Source organism: Microcaecilia unicolor, chromosome 6 (assembly GCF_901765095.1).
Source record: "Microcaecilia unicolor chromosome 6, aMicUni1.1, whole genome shotgun sequence".
NCBI lineage: Eukaryota > Metazoa > Chordata > Amphibia > Gymnophiona > Siphonopidae > Microcaecilia > Microcaecilia unicolor.
Window position 1 is genome coordinate 192,017,638 of NC_044036.1, and position 22,338 is coordinate 192,039,975.

The following is a 22,338-nucleotide window of genomic DNA, read 5'->3' on the forward strand; positions in this document are numbered from 1 at the left end:
ATCTGGTGACATTGAATCTGGTGTCTGTTTTCATTAGAATTGTTTGTTGAATCTACCCTGCCAGAGACTTAATTCAATCAATTTTGGTTACATAGCATCTGGTGACTCATAGCTCTGGAGGAGGGGCAATTTTGTTTCGAGCTGGGTAGTAGAACCTAAGTTTACCTTGTGAGCTGGGAGTTGCGCTGGGCATTTTCAGACTTGGTTTGACTGGTAACTGAACCATATCATTATGACCTTCATTCAGTGCAATACATATGTTCTGCTTTAATCCTAAGGCAAACTATCTGGAACCTTAGAGCTTGTCCTGTCTCCAAATATGAGCCTTGAAAGAAGAGATCAGAAACTCAAGAAGGAATTAACTACAATTAAAGAAGCGTCCAGGATTACTCATTTCCCAGCTAATTTACCACCACCACTGCCTCAGAGAATGAAACATCAGAGGAATAGATGGGTCACAGTAGGCTCTGGTAGGCTAAGATCTGTGACACAGAAACACTCGCCCTTCCAAGCTTTGCCCCTGTCAAATTCTTTTGCAGCGTTGCATCATTATGATAGTGAAAAAAGAAGTACTGTGGTAGAACCAGAGGCAATAAAAATAGCACAACCCCAGAAACATCCCCCAACTAATGACAGAATTGTGAAAAGCAGAAAATTATTACTGCTCAGAGACTCCATTATCAGAGGCATTAAACTTAGGAGCACAGTTCAGGGGTTCCAACGTAGTGAAATGTCTTCCAGGATCTTCAGCTACAAGATGTACAGACCAAATACTGAAAGTGATCCGAGAAGAGAGCAAGGTAATTCACCAGGGGACAAATGACCTGGCCAACAATAGCAATTTTTACAGCACAGAGAGCGTACCAGAAGTTTGGGGAGGGACTGAAATCTTTGGTTCGGACTGTGGCTTTTTCTGAAGTAATTCCTAAGTTGGGGATGGGAGAGGAAAGACTACGCAAACTAGAGGAATTCAATAAGTGGCTTGAGTCTTGGTGTAAAGAAGAAGATTTTAGATACATAGGAGCATGGAGTAATACGTGGAAAAATAACAGGCTGTACTGTAATGATGGGCTACATCTTTCTGTGATGGAAAAAGGATCCTTGGGGAGAAATTCAGACAGTATGTTTCTAGACATTTAAACTAGAGGGTGGGGGTGAAAAGGAAACAGGGGATTTTGGAAAGTCACCCCCAGAATAAACATGATGGCAGAGGGAAAGGTCATGTAAATATAAAAAACCACCCAAACTCACTAAGCACATGGAAAGCTATGTGCACAAATGCTCGTAGTCTAAGTAAAAAGGTTCAAGACTTGCAAGCCCTGATGTTTGAAGAAAACTTGGATATTGTTGCTATTACAGAGGCGTGGTTCAACAATTCTCATGAATAGGATGTGACTGTACCGGGCCATAACCATTTTAGGAAGGATAGAGACAGCCGAACAGGTGGAGGAGTGGCTCTGTATGTGAGAGAGAATATCAGAGTGGCTGAAATGCGGGGAACCTGGGGAAAAGAAGAAGCTTTATGGATCATCCTGGAAAGAGAAGTTGGAACCTGTATCCACACAGGAGTTATCTACAGACCTCCTGAGCAAACGGAGAAGTAAGACAAGGATCTGATAGAAGATATTCAAAAGATTGGTATGAAATGGGAGGCGCTACTGTTGGGAGATTTCAATTTGTCTAAGGTGGATTGGAACGTCCCGTCTGCAGAATCGGAAAGAAGTAGGGAGATTGTGGATGCCTGTCAAAGCACCTTGCTCAGACAAATGGTGACGGAACCCATGAGGGAAGGGTCGATGCTGGATCTAGTGCACACTAATGATGGAGGTAGTGTTTCTGATATCCAGGTGGGTGCCCACCTATGTAATAGTGATCATCACACCGTATGGTTTGATATAAGGGCAAAGGCGGAGTGCAGACGCACAAAGTACTGGATTTCAGACATACCGGTTTTGATAAAATGGGGGAATACCTGAAGAAGGAGCTGTTGTCGTGGGAAGGAGTAGGAGAAGTGGAAAAACAGTGGTCCAAGCTAAAGGCTGCTATAAATATGGAGACTGATCTTTTTGTGAGGAAAGTAAACAAAAACAAGAGAAGCAGGAAATAGCTGAAAAATAAGAGCAAAAGAGACTTTATTCAAGAAATACAAAAGAACGCAACGAGAGGATCACGGAAAAGATTATCAGATTTAACTGAAAGAAGCGAAGAGGGAAATACGGCTAGTGAAAGCGCGAGCGGAAGAAAAAATGGCTAAAGATGTAACGAGAGGTGACAAGATTTTTTTTCAGATATATTGGAGAAAGGAGAAGAGACTGAAAGATAATGAGAATGGCTATGTGGAGAGTGATAAAGATAAAGCGAACGTGCTAAACAATTATTTCTCTTCGGTGTTCATGGAGGAAAATCCTGAAAAAGGACTGCGGTTGGCTGCCAAGGGAACATCTGGGAATGGAGTGGATACTGCGCCGTTTACGGAAGAAAGAGTTTATAAACAGCTGGAGAATCTGAAGGTGAACAAAGCTATGGGGCCAGATGGGATACATCCCAGGATACTTAAAGATTTATTTAATAGATCTTTAGAGACGGGAGAGGTTCCACGAGATTGGAGATGAGCGGATGTGGTCCCTCTTCACAAACGTGGAGACAGGGAAGAAGTGGGAAACTACAGACCGGTAAATCTCACGTTGGTGGTAGGGAAAATAATGGAGTCGCTGCTGAAAGAAAGGATAGTTATTTTTCTAGAAGACAAATGTAGATGTAATCTACTTGGACTTCAGTAAAGCCTTTGATACGGTCCCCCACAGAAGCCTTATTTTGTTTAACATATTTGTGAGAGATATTGCTGAAGGGTTGGAAGGAAAGGTTTGCCTTTTTGCGGATGACATGAAGATAGCTAATAGAATGGATACCCTGGAGGGAGTAGAAATGATAAGAAGGGATCTCCAAAAGTTAGAAGAATGGTTGAGGGTCTGGCAGTTAAATTTAAATTTAATTTAAGAGACATAAGAAAACAGAGAACGGTGAAGGATTGATTAGACGATTTCACACACTGATGGCACATACAGCACAACACTTTTAATATCTACTCCGGAGATTCAACTCAAAGATAAGTGCAATGATAACCTGCTGATATATTAAGAATAAGATTGCAGTATGTTATAAGGAGGAAGGCAGGGTCATAGTGCTATGATGTTGCTAACCAAATATTACTAAGGGCAACCCATGCCAGAGTAGTATGGTATCACTGAGCACTACTGATTTAATATATTAAGTAATTTGTACATAGATAAGGGGTTTTTTGATTATAAGAGCATATATAAAAATAAAAAAAATGGTTTCTGTTTGTTTGGTACATAGGTATAGTGAAACCAGAACAATTAGATACCCCAGTATAGATAAGTGTTGAGTTAAAATGTAATGCCAAGAAGTGCAGAGTGATGCACTTGGGGTGTAGAAACCCATAAGAGAGATACCGAATAGGAGGGGAGATATTAGTAAGCTCGACTCAGGGGAGAAACCTTGGGATGTTGGTGTCGGAGGATATGAAGGTGAAGAAACTATGTGACAAGGCAACGGCCGTGGCCAGAAGGAAGCTAGGCTGCATAGAGATGGGTATAACCAGCAGAAGAAAGGAGGAAAATCCTGCCAAATGAATCTTATTGACTTTTTTTACTGGGCGACCAAAGAACTGAGGGACGATGAACAGTACAAGGTGCAGATCCTGTCCACCTCACTATTCATAAAGAGTAAAATTGTCACCGGGGTCATGCTGAAGCGCGGCTAAAGGCCAACAACAAGACTGCATGGGGTTGAAGGTGTTCAGTATACTCATTGGAGCTCACCTTACCAACCAGGAAAACATTCTCATCATCCTGGAATTTGTGGACAGCAAAACTTTCAGCGGATCCTACGGGAAACCTCTTCAATCAGACTTTGAACATGGTCACTGCATAAGAGACTACATGCAGCTGGTACCAGTGACCAGTAAACATATGAAAGTGTGTTGATGATCGACCATACAGAGTTTTACAGAGGTTACACCTTGCTGGATTTCAACCTGTCACCCGACCAGGAGCACGCAGATCATTACTTCCTGATCAAAACTGGTAATCTGCGTGCAGAAATCTGCTTTGAGAACGCTTTACCTTGTACCAAAAACATTACAATCTAATAGAAATCAATCAGTAAAGGAATGTCCTGTTTACATGTAAAAAATGAACACTGTACAGATCTATCATTTGTTGAAAGACCCGTGTGCTGCAGAATTCTTTTTAGATGTTTTACTCAATGATTGGTTATTCGGTATGCGAGTACTATGGAGCGGATATGGTCCCTTTTCACAAAAGTGGAGATAGGGAAGAAGTGGGAAACTACAGACCGGTAAGTCTCACGTCAGTGGTAGGAAAAATAATGGCATCGCTGCTGAAAGAAAGGATAGTTAACTTTCGAGAAGACAATGGGTTACAGGACCCGAGGCAACATGGCTTTACCAAAGGAAATTCCTGCCAAACAATCTCATTGACTTCTTTGGCTGGGTGACAAAGAAATGGATGAAAGCCTTGCGCTAGATGTAATCTACTTGGATTTCAGCATGGAAGACCCGTGAATAAGTTGAAAGGGCTGAACTTAGGACCAAAAGTGGTGAACTGGATAGAAAACTGGTTGGCCGACAGGTGGCAGAGGGTGGTAGTAAATGGTATCTACTCGGAGGAAAGGATGGTGAGCAGTGGGGTCCCTCAGGGGTCGGTGTTGGGCCCATTTTATTTACTATATTTGTGAGAGATATTGCTGAAGGGTTGGAAGGAAAGGTTTGCAGATAACACAAAGATAGTCAATAGAGTGGATACCCTGGAGGGAGTAGACACGATGAGAAGGGATCTCCAAAAGTTAGACTGGTCGAGGGTCTGGCAGTTAAAATGTATTCTTTTCTACTATGCTGTGAGCCTCAACCCAAACACACTATGCTTAAATAGTATTAGAAGTGCTCAGTGAAATACATATTATTCAGGTGAGTCTACTGGAAAGGTAATATGTCTGTTTAGGCATCATTGCACTTCTGCCCTCCCTTACCACCTATATCTTAGAGTGCACTTGAATACACATTGCTTACAAGACTTGTGCTTTATCCACTGCACCACTTATTCAGGTGAATACACATTGCTATTGCTTAATAGACACTTAGCTGCAGGCAGGTGCAGTCCATTGTAATCACATTGTTGACCAGTTCTTGCCCAGTAGTCGCCTGAGGGCTTAGTGGATGTGTGAACGTGAAGTTAAGATTTTTGTGCTCATGCCGTCATCCTTAACGTGGCTTGTATTTGGTAAATCTTCCAATCTCAACAACGTCCTTCGTTCTCAACACACATGGTGTTTCGCTATAATAAGCGTCATCAGGAGAACCGAGACCCGTCTGGATTTCAATGCTGATATACTGCTTCACCCTGAGGATGGTACGCCTTCCACTCCCACAGTACAAGAACAGTGCTGGGCAGACTTCTATAGTCTGTGACCTGAGAATGGGAAGGACAAATCAAACTTGGGTGTACATATGAAGTATCACATACCATATAAAATGATTTTATGTCGTTGGGCAGACTGGATGGACCGTTCAGGTCTTTATCTGCCGTCCTTTACAATGTTACTTTCAGGCTTAGTTTCGAAAGAGAAGGGCACCCATCTTTCGACACAAATCGCAAGATGGGAGTCCTTCTCCCAGGGTCGCCCAAATCGGCATAATCGAAAGCCAATTTTGGGCGTCCTCAACTGCTATCCGTCGTGGGGATGACCAAAGTTCACGGGGGCGTGTCGGAAGCGTAGCGAAGACGAGACTGGGGCGTGCTTAACAAATGGGCGTCCTCGGCCGATAATAGAAAAAAGAAGGGCGTCCCTGACGAGCACTTGACCGACTTTACTTGGTCCATTTGTGACCAAACCTCAAAAAGGTGCCCAAACTGACCAGATGACCACCGGAGGGAATCGGGGATGACCTCCCCTTACTCCCCCAGTGGTCACTAACCCCCTCCCACCCTCAAAAAAAACCTTTTAAAATATTTTTTGCCAGCCTCTATGCCAGCCTCAAATGTCATACCCAGCTCAATGACAGCAGTATGTAGGTCCCTGGAGCAGTTTTAGTGGGTGCAGTGCACTTCAGGCAGGTAGACCCAGGCCCATCCCCCCCTACCTTTTACACTTGTGGTGGTAAATGTGAGCCCTTCAAAACTCACCACAATCCCACTGTACCCACATTTGGTGCCCCCCTTCATCCCTAAGGGCTATGGTACTGGTGTACAGTTGTGGGGAGTGGGTTTGGGGGGCTCAGCTCCCAAGGTAAGGGAGCTATGCACCTGGAAGCAACTTCTGAATTCCACTGCAGTGCCCCCTAGGGTGCCCGGTTGGTGTCCTGGCAAGTCAGGGGGCCAGTGCACTACGAATGCTGGCTCCTCCCATGACCAAATGGCTTGGATTTGGTCGTTTCTGAGATAGGCGTCCTTGGTTTCCATTATCGTTGAAAACCGGGGACGACCATCTCTAAGGTTGACCTAAATGTTGAGATTTGGGCATCCCTGACCGTATTATCGAAACGAAAGATGGATGCCCATCTTGTTTTGATAATAAGGGTTTCCCTGCCCCTTCGCGAGGACGTCCTGCGAGGACGCCCTCAAGAAAACTTGGGCGCCTTGTTCGATTATGCCCCTCCACATGTCATTTACTATACCACAAAAGAATGCATGGATTTTTAAAATCCAGTAGATGAAAAAATATGTTTTGAGACAATTAACGACCTGCAAATCTCGAGATGTGGTATATTTGCTCAGATGTCCTTGTAATAAACTCTACATCGGAAAAACCACACGTGCCTTACACGTTCGCATGAATGAAAATTGTCACAGTTTAGTGAATTCTAACAAAGGCACACCTTTGGTTGCTCACAGTATTTTACAAAAACATGAGTTCACAGATTTTGAGTGCCATGCCATTGATTTACTTCTTCCAGACATTAGGGGTGGTGATCTTGACCAACAATTGTTGCGCTGTAAACAACGCTGGATTCACAGACTTTAATCATTGAAACCAAGGGGTTTAAATGAATTTATTTATTTATTACATTTGCATCCCACATTTTCCCACCTCTTTGCAGGCTCAATGTGGCTTACAATAAATCGTGGCTAGTGGAAATGAACAGAGAGTTGACATCTAGTGTTACAGAGTGTCTTGGGTTGAATGGTAATAGAAAACATGATGATTCTGTAATGTATGGCGTTCTTAACATTGCTTACTAGATATATGTGGGGATTTCATATGTTTTGGTTTTATGATATGTCTTATCGAAAAGATGGGTCTTCAGCAGTTTGCCGAAGTTGGTCAGTTCATAGGTCGCCTTTAGGTTACGTGGAAATGCGTTCCAGAATTGCGTGCTCATATAGGAAAAGGTTGATGTGTGCATTAATTTATATTTTAGGCCTTTGCAGTTGGGGAAATGAAGATTAAGGAATGTGCGAGATGATCTTTTGGCATTCCTGGGTGGTAGGTCAATCAGGTCTGACATGTAGGCTGGGGCCTCGCCGTGGATGATCTTATGTACTAGGGTACATACTTTGAACTTGATGCGTTCTCTGAGTGGTAACCAGTGTAGTTTCTCTCGTAGGGGCTTTGCACCTTCGTATTTTGGTTTTCCAAATATGAATCTGGCTGCTGTGTTCTGCATTTTTCTAAACTGTTTATGTATTGATGCATTTAATATTCTTTTATCACAGTTTGAATGAAAGGACAGTTGTACGTATTTGTTCTTGTAGGGAACAATAAAGCTACGATCAATAAATTAGATGTCATCATTGACATAGATGTCAGCGTTTGAATGAAATACTGGGGCCATTTTTCAAGGATAGCAATCTGCCAGTCAGCATGTTGGATGAAAGACTGTGTTACAGTGAGTGCACATCGCAGTGAGTTGGCTAAATTGTGATCGCAACTGAATTTATCTGCCTTTTAAAAACATATATTTTTTCACACAGTGTTGAACAAACAATATCACCTGAGAAAGCCTGTTTAGGTGAAATGGGTCCCTGTTGGGAGTGTGATGAATGGAAACTCAAGCTAAGTGAAGTACTTCTTTGATACACGCTGTGTGATGTTATATGGCGGGAAAAAGAAAAGATTTGGAACAGATTTGCCAGAAGACGTTTTCATTGCTTTAAAATGTTGAAATTGAATAAGCAAAATTGAAATAATAATTTTTGGAGGATTTTAGCCGATGAGTGGTCTTAGTCAAAAGCAGCCTTGGCTTTTGAAAAACAAGTGGGTTGTGCCCAGCCAATGGCAATTAACTTTGACTGCCGAAGCATTTTCCTCCTTTCTAAAATGAAAAGTTGCAAAACCTACAAAATTCTTTAAAAAATTGTTTTTTCTGTTTGAAGAACAGTATTTATTGTCGCTGGATTCAATAATTTTTTGGGTGTGTATGGTTTCCAGTATTTTTTATTTTTTAGCTTCACTAAGGGCCTCTTTTATTAAGCAGCGGTAAGCCCAATGCAGCCCAGCAGTATTTCCCATCCCTAGCGTGCCATCATATCCGGCACTATGTAGCGCAGAATGTACCCGTCGGTATCCAGGCAATGGAAGCGCGGGAACCCCTACTGCCACCTCAATGGGTGGCGATAAGGGCTCCCCACCGAAATGGCCACGAGGCAAGTGCTTTACTTGCCGTATGGCCATTTCCTGCAGGAGCGACTTCCCTTTTACCTGATGCAGTAAAGGGGGCCTCGGCGCACGTAAAAAGCACACACCAACACCAGCGCAGACCCCCTTTTGCTGCAGCTTGGTAAAAGGGGCCCTCAATACTGTGGAACAGTTCATTTTTGTTTGTGAGATAATTATATGCAGTAAGTATATTTACAGCCATAAGTGTTCATTTGATGTGATAATAAATTATCATTCTTATTACATTTGCCATTTCCTAAGCCTTTCTTTATATATGCAGGATAGGTGGGATATATTTTCCAACAGATCGCCAAACCTGTCGTTTCTTTATCTACAACACTAGCAAAATTCGCCCCTTCCTTTCTGAATACACTACCAGAACCCTTATCCATACCCTTGTCACCTCTCGCTTGGACTATTGCAATTTACTTCTCACTGGTCTTCCACTCAGCCATCTCTCTCCTCTCCAATCTGTTCAAAATTCTGTGGCATGACTTATTTTCCACCAGAATCGTTATACCCACACTAGCCCACTCCTCAAGTCACTTCACTGGCTCCCTGTCCGCTTCCACATACAGTTTAAACTTCTCGTACTGACCTTTAAATGCATCCACTCTGCAGCCCCCCATTACCTCTCCACTCCCCCTACATTCCTCCCCGTGAACTCCACTCACTGGACAACTCTCTCATGTCGTCCCCCTCCTCCTCCACTGCTAACTCCAGGCTTTGTTCCTTTTCTCTCACGGCACCTTATGCCTGGAATAGACTTCCTGAACCTATACGTCTAGCTCCATCTCTACCTATTTTCAAATCTATGCTAAAAACCCACCTTTTCACTGCTGCTTTTAGCTCCTAGCCACTACTCAATTGCCCTCCCCTTGTCCCTTCCTTCCTTCTCACCCATTACTTCCCTCACCCGCAACCGTCTTATCTGTCTGTATTATTTAGATTGTAAGCTCTTTTGAGCAGGGACTGTCTCTTTGTGTCAGGTGTTCAGTGCTGCGTGCGTCTGGTAGCACTATACAAATGCTAATAATAATAATAATAATAGATCATCATATGCAGGATAGTGAACAGCATCTAGCTGAACGGAGAATAATCCCCCCCTCTTAATCAGGCATTTCACTTACCATAACAAATCTAGCACAAATAATAAGCAATTTGTCTCATGTCATTGTCCTGCTGCTCTTGCCACAGTCAACAGCGGCAAGCTTCCCATTCCAAGCAATGTTACTCAGTCCTGTGAGGCTTTCTAGGCCAAAGACCATACAAAATGCTTTGTGGCCTTCACTGTCTCAAAGACAGATGCTGTCCTGTTGTGTGAAATGTTTAAGCAAGCCAGGCCTTGTATAGAATTCTGAACACTGCGCTGTATCAAGTTCTTTTCAGTCTCTAAAGCCTCGATGATGGCTCTATAAATCAACCAAAAATTCTTGGAAGAAGTAAATCTGCCTCTGAAGCTATATCAAGGATCCACTGTTTATCTTGAAAATTAAGAAGTGGATAACTGCTCCAAATCAGACTCTATCATGGGAGTTGGAACAATAGTGTGTTGTACCCTGTTAAGTTTGATTGCTCCATTGTTGTTATCCAACTGCAGAAGAGAAGGAGTCCATTTTAAGAAAATAAGAACAGCCACAGGGCCAGACCAATGGTCCATCTAACCCAGTATCCTGCTTCCAAAAGTGGCCAATCCAGGTCACAAGAACCTGGCAGAAACCCAATTAGTAGTACCATTCCATGCTACCAATCCTGGGGCAAGAAGTGGCTCTCTCTCAATAACAGACTATGGACTTTTCCCTCAAGGAACTTGTCCAAACCTTTTTCTAATCTGAGATATGCTAGCCGCTGTTAACCACATCCTCCAGCAGCGAGTTCCAGAGCTTAAATATTCATTGAGTGAGAAAATATTTCGAGAACAAATTCACCAAGTCTCGGCCTTCCAACTTCTCCAGCAACCTGGCCCAGCAATTATTATTATGGCAAGACCTGTTTTTGATTTTATCCTGCTTTTCTATGGAAAACTTTGCACTCTATTCCAGTTTTTCAATTTTTGATGAGGCAGCATCCAGAAAGCAGAAAGTCCTCCAGCTTTGTGACCAGGCCCAACTGCCCTCAAACACAGAAAAGAGTTGGGCCACTTTATCTAGCATAATTCCCAACTAGGGCCCACTTGCTTGGATAACTTCATGTTAAGACTCTCCATAAATTCACAAATAACTTCCATGGTGATAGGATCAGTCAGCCTACTGGACCATGTGTGACTGTCGAAGATTTGCTCAGCATTCAGACCTACATTATGCTCTTTGGTTCACTTCCTGGTTTGGTTTGGCTTAGCCACCTGTTCACCTCACAAAGCTAGTAAAAATCATTTAGACAGTTCCTTTGTCATGAATGAGTAGAAATAGTTATATAGGGCTGGCTGAACAAATATCAAAACTAAGTCAATTGTGGCAGGAGCAAAGGAAGAAATCTGCTTTTCAGGTCACAGCATAAGCACTTTCACCCCCCAAGTCTTGATGCCCAGTGAGATTTCAGAGGACCTTAATCTACTGTGGTTCTAAAGGAAGGTTTTCACATGATCCAAGTCAGTTTTTGTCTCTTTCTTCCTTGGTTCTCTACTATCCTGAGCAAATGATCAAACAAAATCTCTAGCTTAATCTATCATTCAGTGTTCCCATGACTATGAACAATCTTAATACAGTAGTTTGTAAGAGGACGAGGTCCCTTATGCCTCCAGGGAAGTTTTATAAGCCAGAACTACCTTACCCAGAATCCATCAGAGAGAGTGGTGGGAGTCAAAACCCGGTAGGGATTCCTTCCCCGGGAACGGGGCCCCTCAGCTGCAGTAAGGGAATGTCAGAGACACCTTTAGCCAGCAGGGGGCGCAAGAGCCCAGATGACCAATTTGCCTGGGTAAAGAATCAGTACATAATCCCTGCCACCTGTGAGGAAGGTAAGGCTGTCTTCCAAAAGACTTTAGGGAACGGAGGAGGGGAAGGAGGTAGCAGTGAAGGGAGAAGTGACACGGAATGGGAAGAGAGTCTGCCAGCTTCCCAAGCTGCTATACCGGATCAAGAGGAACAAATGGACATGAGCTGTTAAAGGATAAGTGCCATTTACTGTGTTTGAAGAGAGCAGTGTGGGGAGGTCACAGAGTATTTGTTTCTGTGCAGAGGGAGGAGCACTGCTACAGTGAGGGGCCAAGTTGCTGTGGCTCCTTGCTGAGTGAAAAGGGAGAACTGAACTTTGAAAGTGCTAAGAACTTTAAAGGGCAGTTTTCAGTTTTGGTAAAAGCATCTTCAGTTGTTGGGGGAGAGCTAAGTTGCAGCTCTAGTTTTCTTTTTGTGGGATTTTGTTTTCCTTTCCCTTGAGGATTGGACATTTAAGAGAAGCAGCCGAACTGAATTACGCACTTCTGGATTTGAACTTTATGAACTCGGCTAAAAGGGGGAAGCAGAAATAAAGAGGATTTTGTTTTGAATTAACCAAGTGTGTGAGTTGTGCTGTATCGGCAGTGGTCATTGGAAACAGGAGCTGAGCCCCAGGAGAAAAGTGATCCCTGAAACGAGGGGAGGCTTACAAGTTATAAAAAACTAGTGAAAGTGTGGCTGAATATCAAACTTCCTAAGACCTTATGGCCCCATTGGGCAACATCATGCTGCCACCAAATAACAATATTGACCTCAGCGCAGTGGCGTAGCTAGGGTAGTTGACACCCGGGGCCGGTCATTTTTTAACACCCCCCTCCAAAATCCAGTACTAGGCATACCGAGAATACAAAACACTCAGGATCTCTAGAACAATTTTACCATACCATAAGCAGTAATTTCTACGAGTCACATAAGGAAAAGGAAAGCATCTTAAACACTACAGTGAGCACTAGAACATCAATTCGCCTATTGTAAAACGTAACCAGACAGAATAGTACAGATCATCGATCCTGCACAGTCAATGCCAACTGAAAGCCGTGTCTTTTTCACAAACACAGATAAACCCTAAACCACTATAGAATAAGTAATCAAACTTTCTATTTAGACAAAAATTAAACTGAACCCCCAAGAGGCCAGACTGAGCATACAATACAACACCACAGAAACAGAAAATAAAATACCACCATTTTATTGGACTAATACATTTAGCTTTCAGAGACCAAAACCTCCTTCCTCAGATCAGATCAGTACAGTATAGTGATTTTACAATATCCTATCCTGGCCTGAGGAAGGGGGTTTTGTTCTCCGAAAGTTAGTCAAAATATATTAAAATTAGTCCAATAAAGATTACCTTATTTCCATGTTCTATTTATTAACACAGCTACAATACTACTTTATCCTAAAGCAAAAAAATAAAATATATATTTTACTTGCAGTTTGTTGTCTTTGGTTTCTGCTTTCCTCATCTTCTTTTCACTGTCTTCTTCCATCCAGCATCTGCCTTCTCTCTCTCTTCCTGCCATCCAGTGTCTGCCCTCTCTCTCCTGTCCCCTCCATCCAAAGTCTGCCCTCTCTCCCTGTCCCTTCCATCTAGGATCTGCCCTCTCTCCATGTGCATCTCCTTCCTTTGTCTTTCCTTCCCTCCATCCTTGTCCAACATTTCTTCTCTCTTCTCTCTTCCATCCATGTACATTTCCTTCCTGACTTTCCTCTCCTCCATCCATCCATCCATGTCCAACAACTCTCCATTCTCCCCTGCTGTCTCCTCCATCCACCCATATCCTTCAAATTTCCTCTCTCCCCTGCTACCATTCATCCATCCATATCCAGCAATTCTCCATCTATGTCCAGGAACTCTCCATTCTCTCCTGCCGTCTCCTCCATCCACCCATATCCTTCAAATTTCCTCTCTCCCCTGCCCCCATTCATTCATCCATGTCCAGCAATTCTCCTCTCCTCTGCCCCTCCTCCATCCATCCATCCTTATCCAGCAAATTTCCTCTCTCCCCTGCCCCCTCCATCCATCCACCAGCAATTCTCCTCTCTCCCCTGCCCTCCCCTCCTCTCCAGTGATCTCTTCTCTCCCCATGCCCTCCCCTCCCATCCATGTCCAGCAATTCTCCCTGCCCTCCCTCAGCTCCCCCACAGCCCTCCTCTCTGTTCCTTCCTGCCCTTCCCTCCATCCATCCACCCACGTCCAGCAATTCTCCTCCCCTGCCCTCCCCTCCAGCGATCTCTTCTCTCCCCCATGCCCTCCCCTCCAGCGACCTCTTCTCTCCCCCATGCCCTCCCTTTCTCTTCCCCATGTCCAGAAATCTGTTCTCTCCCCCTGCTCTCCCCTCCTATCCATGTCCAGCATTCTCCTCTCTCCCCTGCCCTCTCCGTTCCTTCCTTCCCGCCCATGGCAGCCCTCCTCCTCCTCCTCTCTGCCCCCCCCGTATCATAACCTTTTACTTCCCGTGGTGGCAGCGGCATCAGTTCCGTTACAAAGAAGGCACTGCAGGTTCCCCTCCGGCTTCAGCTTCTCCCTTCGCTCTTCACACAGCGAGTGTCCCGCCTTCGCGGAAACAGGAAATGCGTCATCGCGAAGGCGGGACACTCACTGTGTGAAGAGCGAAGGGAGATGCTGAAGCCGGAGGGGAGCCTGCAGCCTTCTTGGCAAGTAACTGACGTCGCTGCCACTATGGGAAGTAACTGACGTCGCTGCCACTATGGGAAGGGTTATGACACGGAGGGGGGGCGGAGAGGAGGAGGGCTGCCAAGGGCGGGAAGGAAGGAGGAGGAGGGTTCTACGAGGCGCCCATGGGGGGGTAGATTTTGGGTTCGGAGGGGGGGGTGCCTGGAAGCAGCGGAGCACCCCCCTTGTGCTGACACCCGGGGCGGACCGCCCCCTCCGCCCCCCTTGCTACGCCACTGCCTCAGTGGTTTATTAGCATTATTGCTAATACCAACCCGGCTACTCCTTGGCCTTTGTTATTGCTTCCCTTACCTTGAGTACTACATTCAATTCTGGTTGCCGTATCTCAAAAAAGATATAGTGAAATTAGAAAAGATTCAAAGAAGGGTGACCAAATGATAAAGGGATGGAACTCCTCCCATATGAGGAAAGGCTAAAGAGATTAGGGTTCTTCAGCTTGGAAAAGAGATGGCTGAGGGGTGTAGAATGGGTAGAATTGAATCTACTTTCACTCTTTTGATAAGTACAAAGACCAGGGGACACTCAATGAAATACTTTTAAAGCAAATAGGGGGAAATATTTTTTTCACTCAAAGAATTGTTAAGCTCGGGAACTTGCTACCAGTGGATCTGGTAACAGTGGTTAGAGTATCTGGGTTTAAAAAAAGGTTTGGACAAGTTCCTGGAGGAAAAGTCCATAGTCTGTTATTGAGATGGACATAGGAGAAGTCACTGCTTGCCCTGGAATTGGTAGCATGGAATGTTACTGCTAATTGGGTTTCTGCCAGATACTTGTGACCTGAATTGGCTACTGTTGGAATGATACTGGGCTAGATGGACCATCGGTCTGATCTAGTATGGCCTGTTCTTATGACCTGCAGTGTTGCTTGATCAAGTATCTTTTCTGTTCTTTTTTTTTCTGTCCTTATCGCCTCCTCCTCTTTGCAATACTGCAACCGCTCAGTCCTGTTCTAATAAGCTTTTGAAATGTTTTAGCTCTGGAAATATTATTTACATTAATTTATTGAATTTTACATTTCAAATACTGCTTAGCTACTTATTTGATATGCACTATATCAAGTAAATGTGAAACCTGAAATTTGTTACAAAATATAACAGCAAATAAAGCTCATTAGGACTCTAGTCTCTGCTCAACTTCACCAAAGTGTAATGCGACAGATCCCAGCCAATCTAGCTTTTCCCTGACTTATTGATCACCATGGATCCTCAGTGCTTACTGGAAGTTTTCATAATGTCTGTTTTTATTTCTATCTCCACAACATTCATCAGGAGGCTACTTAACGCAAAAATAAATTGTATGGATCTCTTCATGAGTCTTTCCATTTTTTTTACAATATAGAATAATTCAGGGTCTCACGCCTTTAAAAACACTTCAAATATTCATTTAGTTACAGTAGCTAACTCAGTGCTCTATTTCAGAACCTTACAATAGTTAAAGAATACATATAAACAGTACATAGAAATGAATAGGAGAAATGAAAAACAGGGTGCTTAGGTACTTGAGTACACTAAAGTAAATAGTCTCTTGAAAATAAGCAAGAGGTAGTTTTTTGAACATCTAGTGAGAGGTTGTCACTAAGGATATGACCAGTTTGAGACAGAGTGTACACTGTCATGGAAGACAGTGGGAAACAGGCAGACCATGAAAAGCAGGAGGAGAAAGTAGATTGAAAATGATTTACCAGAAACCAGTGCAGAAAATATGATAATAGGGTGACATTAGAGCGATGATTTATGTTGCATTAATTAGAATATATTGGATAGACAAAAAAAAAGAAATCAGGAATAGCAGGGAGTAGGATGTTACAGAAGTAAAAAAAGCAGTAGCAGCTAGTCTAGGGAAGATGGCATGCCTCAAATGTGAGCAGAGTGTGGATTTCAGAAATGCTAAGATGCTGATAGTGAAAAGAGGAGTGTGGAGGGACAGACCAGGGTCAAGATTTACACTAGGACTTTTAGAAGTGACAAAAGTGAAGGAGAATGAACAGAAAAGAAAACTTGGCATAGCAGTCAGCTCTGTGGGTGTTCAAGCACCCCCAATATTGAGAAATCTCATTGACTGTGTCCAGGAAGAAATCATTTCCATTGGGTTTAGCACCCCTAATCATTTTGAAAAGTTGGCTCCTATCAGACTAGGGAATGTGAGATGAGAGCCGGTAATATCAGAAAAGAACATAACTTCACTTTTAGATCAGTTGAACATGAGAATCTAGAACATATGCAGCAGGATATGGCATAGAGATAGGAACAACGTTGTGAAAAGATGGAGACTGTTCAAAGATCTGAATGTCTTCAAAATACGAATTTCACATGTGTTAGATGAATTTATAAGTTTGCGGGGTGGTAGACTTAGGAGTAATGTCAGGAAATTCTTTTAGAGGATGGTCGATACCTGGAATACCCTCCTGAGGGAGATGGTAGAGACAAAAATGGTGACGGAATTCAGAAAGGTGTGGGATGAACACAGAGGATCTCTAATTAGAAAATGGATGGTATATATTAAAAAATAAAATACCTTAATGGGCTGCATGTGTGTGGATGAGTGAGTGACGCTTAGATGGTGACGCCAGCTGTGATGAACTAAGGCCAGTGCTGGGCAAACTTTGTAGATCTGTGGCCTGTATATGGCAATCCAATTGGGCTGGAAGAGGTTCAACAGAAACTTCAGTAGCTGGAACCGAGGACAGAGCTGGGCAGACTTTTACGGTCTGAGTCTCGCAAAGGAGAAGACGGATTTGGATAGGTTAGAGTGGGCTTTGATGGCAACTCCAGTAATTGGAACATAAGGACAGAGTCGACTTATATGGTCCATGTCCCAGAAATACCAAAGAAAGACCATGATCAAGTATATAATATCATGTTCATTGTTGATTTAATCATGAATTGATAATGTGTGAGACTGACCCAGTATGTCTATTCTTATGTTCTTCAGTTATGTTGGGCAGACTGGATAGACCATTCAGGTCTTTATCTGCCGTCACTTACTATGTTATGCAGATAAAGCCTGATGGAGATCCAAACTATTTTGTATTTTGTAGAGATGTTTTTATCATATTTGCAGTTTGATACATGGAAATCTTTAAAACTACAATCATCTGGATTTTTGCTCACAATCTTCCTCCTCATGTTTTCTGATGTTCAACAGATAAGATATGGTGCAGGATAGCCCAGATGTCTTACCGAGGTGCATGGTTAATTAGAGGCTCTGGACTATATCTGGGGAAATTATAAGACCTGAATTCTTCATCCGAAGACACTGCTGGCCAGGTCTCTTCTGTGGGAGTTCCTACACAAGACAAGGAAAGAGGAGTTAATCATAATGTGATCTTCTGTCATGTTTCACTTCTTATGAACCTCACCCAAATGCACAGAGCACGGCTTTTTCCTGGTTCTCCTGACTCGTACTCATCCAGGATATCTAATTTATACTTTGCAGTGTAAGAGACAAGAGACCACCAATGATTTCCTTGTATATTCATAGGCGGTCGGTGGCCCAACTGTTTGGGGAGGCTAAAGGGGGCGGGGTTAGGGGTGGGGCCAGGAGTGGAGCTTAAATCCATAATTGTCTGATAACACGCAGAAAAAATAAATAAAAATAAAAGTCACAATTAATACCTTTTATTAAATTTAGATATTAGATATGTATCATATGTCAAAGAATAAAGTGGTTGCTCAAAGCATATTCTAACCACAATCGCTCAACTGCAAAACACTATGCACAACTTTGTCCAAAAACACACTCAGAACCTTACTGTACCATAAATATTACACTGGGCAGACCTAATACACCAATATACTACCACCCATACGGAAAATGCAGACCGTCAACAATATGAAACAAGGGATCATATCATCACAATTCTCATGTAGAGCCACAAAACACCCTAATTCATGTTTAATGTGGGATAAAATGCCATAAATAAGTAAATAAATATAAACTTTTAATGTTGAGCACCTGATTCTCAAAGTGGACATATTCCAAACACTATAATGAAAATAAAATTATCTTTTCTACCTTTGTTGTCTGGTGACTTTTTCTGATCATGCTGGCCCAGTATCCATTCTGCTGCTATCTGTCCTCAATGCAGGTCAGGAAGTCATCCTCGTTAAATATCTCCCTGGCAACCCAGGACATCTCCAGCCAACCCCCCCTGCTTTCCCAGCAGTAAGGTAAACAAACCATAAACCAATTTCTACAACTGCTAGAGGGCTTTCACTGTAGCTCCTGCTGTGAGGATGGAGGTAAACCAACAATTTAATCCCCTCAGAGCAGCTGGACTCCACAGCTTATCCATTCTGCTGCAGCAGGGGGGAGGCTTAGCCTCTCCAAGCCTCTTATACCGGGCGCCTATGTGTATACTTCCTCTCTCTCTCAAAGGCAGGCTCCCATAGTAATATCCTTAAGACACATGCACAGAAACTGAGCTCCCTGAAGGGCAACATCTAATGCCACGCTACAGCCTGATTGGCAGCTCCATGTGGAGTGACAACAGATGCCAAGCAATAGCCTCACTAGCAGCTACTTACTACTACTACTAATCATCATCATTTCTATAGCGCTACTAGACATATATTAAACATGTAAGAGACAGTCCCTGCTCGACAGAGGTTAAAATTATATAATCAAGATAGACAAAGTGGACAAATAAGGGATATGGGAATTACTTATGGTAGGAATGAAAAACAGTCCACCTATATAGCATATGTATTTTTATAAACTGAGACTGCATTCTCTATGAACTCCTCAAGGATTCTTGTACATAGAGACTTTTTGTGTGCTTATAAGATTGGTCAATAAATCTGATTTGACACCCTGGACAGTATCCTATGGTCATTTCCATTCCTTTTTTTTTTTATTTGGCTTTTTTGTGGAAGTGCTAGTTTTCCTTTTGTTTTTTTAGGAATGAAAAACAGACATGGGTACTGAGCAAGTGTATAGGAGTTAAGAGTTAAAAGCAGCCCCAAAAAGGTGGAGTGACAGCAGTTGCCATGTTTAGCTAGTTATTTATTTATTTAGATTTTACTCACATCTTTTTCAGTAGTAGCTCAAGGTGAGTTACATTCAGGTACTCTGGATATTTCTCTGTCGCAGGAGGGCTCACAATCCAAGTTTGTACCTGAGGCAATGGAGGGTTAAGTGACTTGCCCAAGATCACAAGAAGCAGCAGTGGGATTTGAACCAGCCACCTCTGGATTGCAAAACCAGTGATCTAACCACTAGGCCACTCCTCCACAGTTAGCAATTAGATTTATTTTTCTCAAATGGCTGATTGTCTCACCCCACTTTCTGGCACAATACCACACAGGGCTATTACTGGACTATTTTCTCCATTTTAACCAAGTCTGCAGACCTGGCATCAGGCTCTAGAGATTATGCTGTGTGCTACCAAAATTCTTGAGTTAAGGGGGAATCTCTTTCTTCTTTCCTTTTTACACCAATGTCAGATCCCAATTTATGGTCCTCTGCCCCCCTCCCCCCCCCACCCCACCTTCACATATATGGCCTGCCTTTAATAAAACTACTGAATTTTCCCTTAGTCTCAGTGGATCATTTTTAACTCAGCAAATCATTTTCAAACATCCTTAATTAAGAATAGCCATACCGGATTTCTTCTATTCTTAGTATCATTTACTAATAACAACCTTACTTCTGATATTTTAACCACAGACTGGAAACATGTGATAATTAAACCCATTTACAGGGAAAGCAAAAACACAGTGAGGACAACCAAGCAAATGAGTAGAAGAAAGCCCAGTTCATAGAAGGTGATCTTTATTGTTAAACAATACATAAATTTCAGACACTGAAGTGCATTCTCAAACAACCTTCTCTTGATCCCTCTATTCCGCTGAATTACCAACCCATCTCTAATCTTCCATTTGTTTGAAAGGAATTAGAGAAAAAAGATCTTGAACCAGATCTATGGCAATGTAAAATATCTTTGGGGTCTTTTTACCTAGCTGTGGGAAAAGTTGGCCTTAGAACACCTTTATGTGGGTTTTTCCCATGCAGTAAGGCCATTTTTCCCGAAGCTGGGAAATATTTTCTATTTTCTCAATTAATGGTCATGTGTTAATGTTACCATTAGTGCAAAGCCATTAACAAAAATTAGTGCATGAGCACTTATCTCTACCCATTTTGTAGTCGGTAAGGGCTCACACACTAATCCTGCCTGCTTTCTGCCACTCCAACATGCACCTCCATGGAAAAAACTGTAAAAATTATTTTGCACACGCAAATGTCAAACTTACTACAGGACATAAGAATAGCCATACTGGGTCAGACTAATATTCCATCTAGCCCAGTATCCTGCTTCTAACAGTCGCCAGTTCAGGTCACAAGTACCTGACACAAACAGGAGTAACATTCCATGCTACCAAGAATGGCTTCCCCATGTCTATCTCAATAGCATACTATGGACATTTCCTCCAAGAACTTGTCCAAATATTTTCTAAACCCAGATACGCTAACTGCTGTTACCACAACCTCTGGCAATGAGTTCCAGAGCTTAACTATACTTCGAGTGAAAAAATATTTCCATGTAATTTCATTGAGTGTCCCCTAGGCCAGTGGTTCCCAAACCTAGTCCTGCAGGCACCCCAGCCAGTCATGTTTTCAGTACACCCACAATGACTATTCATGAGAGAGATTGGCATGTAGTGGAGGCAGTGCATGCAGATCTCTCTCATGAATATTCATTGTGGGTATCCTAAAAACCTGACTGGCTGGGGTGCCTCCAAGACAGGTTTGGGAATCACTGCCCTAGGCTTTGTACGCCTAAGCACGTCCTGCAGTAACCCCTTTTAAGCTATGTTCAGAGAGCTCATAGGAGTTTGAGCCCATTGCAGGATGGATCACTCAAAGATATTGTGGTGAATTTTGTGGGTTTTCCAACTAAATAACTTATTCTGGCTAACACTTATCAACATCTGGAGTTTTTATGGCAGAATCTGAAGTTGGGGGTTTAACAGGATCTGACCTGGTCCACACTGCAGAAGAGACGTCCATTCAGGGAAGTTATGCAGTTTTTGAGAGCTGGTGTTTTTTTTCCAGAAAGTAAAAAATGTCTTGGTCAGCCTTGCAAGTGCTGGGATGTAATAATGTCCCAGCACATCTGGAGACAACAACATCGGAGCCAGAACCCTGCAGGTACTTGGCCTGGGAAATGGTAATTGGTATGAGCAAGAAGTCAGCACGCTCAGCATCTTGAGAGACCTGTTGTTATGATCCTACTGGGACAGGTAGGGTAGTGACTGGGTCTCGCTCCTGATAGGCCATGTCAGGGACTGGGCTGACCCTATTTAAGCATACTTCTGCCTGCATAGGATGCTCTAGTGTTCTCTCTCTCAGCTGTGAACTTACCTTGCTTCTGCATAGTCTGAGCGTGTGGCACAGTGTGAACAAACACAGTGTGTTTGAGTCTGTAGAAGTCTGCTCCCTCTGATTGCTTTGCTGTTGTTCAGCTTCTCTGTGTATGCTGCTTCCCTGTGTGCCTTGCCTTTCCCTTTCCTGCTGTGTGTGCTGCATGAGTCCATGGGAGCTTACTTCTTTGTTGGGTTTCCCTACTAACTCTTTACCTGCTGTATCTGTTGAGGACTATTCCTTGTCTAAGCTGTGTTGCTTGAGTAGTCTCTCTTAACCCTTTTCCTGCTGTATCTGTTGGTTGGTTCTTGTGAGCACTGCTCCTCACCTGGGCTGTGTAGCTTGTAGCAGTCTCTCTGTATAGTCTGCCTTAACCCTTTACCTGCTGTATCTGTTGCTTGGTTCTTGTGAGCAATGCTCCTCATCTGAGCTGTGTAGCTTGAAGCAGTCTCTCTCTGTAGTCTGCTTTAACCCTTTATCTGCTGTATCTGGTCTTGTGAGTACTGCTTCTTTTCTAAGCTGGGTAGTTTGAGCAGTCTCTCTGTATAGTCTGCCTCAACCTTTTACCTGCTGTTTGCTCCTACTGAGGACTGCTCCTTACCTAGTTGTGTAGCTCTTGCTGTCTTTCTGTGTGGTTTCCCCTTTACC

The 22,338-nt window shown here is 43.1% G+C and overlaps 1 protein-coding gene across 1 annotated transcript in view; it reads right to left on the reverse strand.

Moving 5' to 3' along the window:
* Positions 1-22,338, reverse strand: part of LOC115472284 (cyclin-dependent kinase 17-like) — a 382,263-nt gene that overhangs the window by 44,004 nt on the left and 315,921 nt on the right. The window contains exon 13 of the mRNA XM_030206503.1: positions 17,508-17,613. Within this exon, the coding sequence (XP_030062363.1) occupies positions 17,508-17,613 (106 nt within the window). The remainder of the gene's footprint in view (positions 1-17,507; positions 17,614-22,338) is intronic.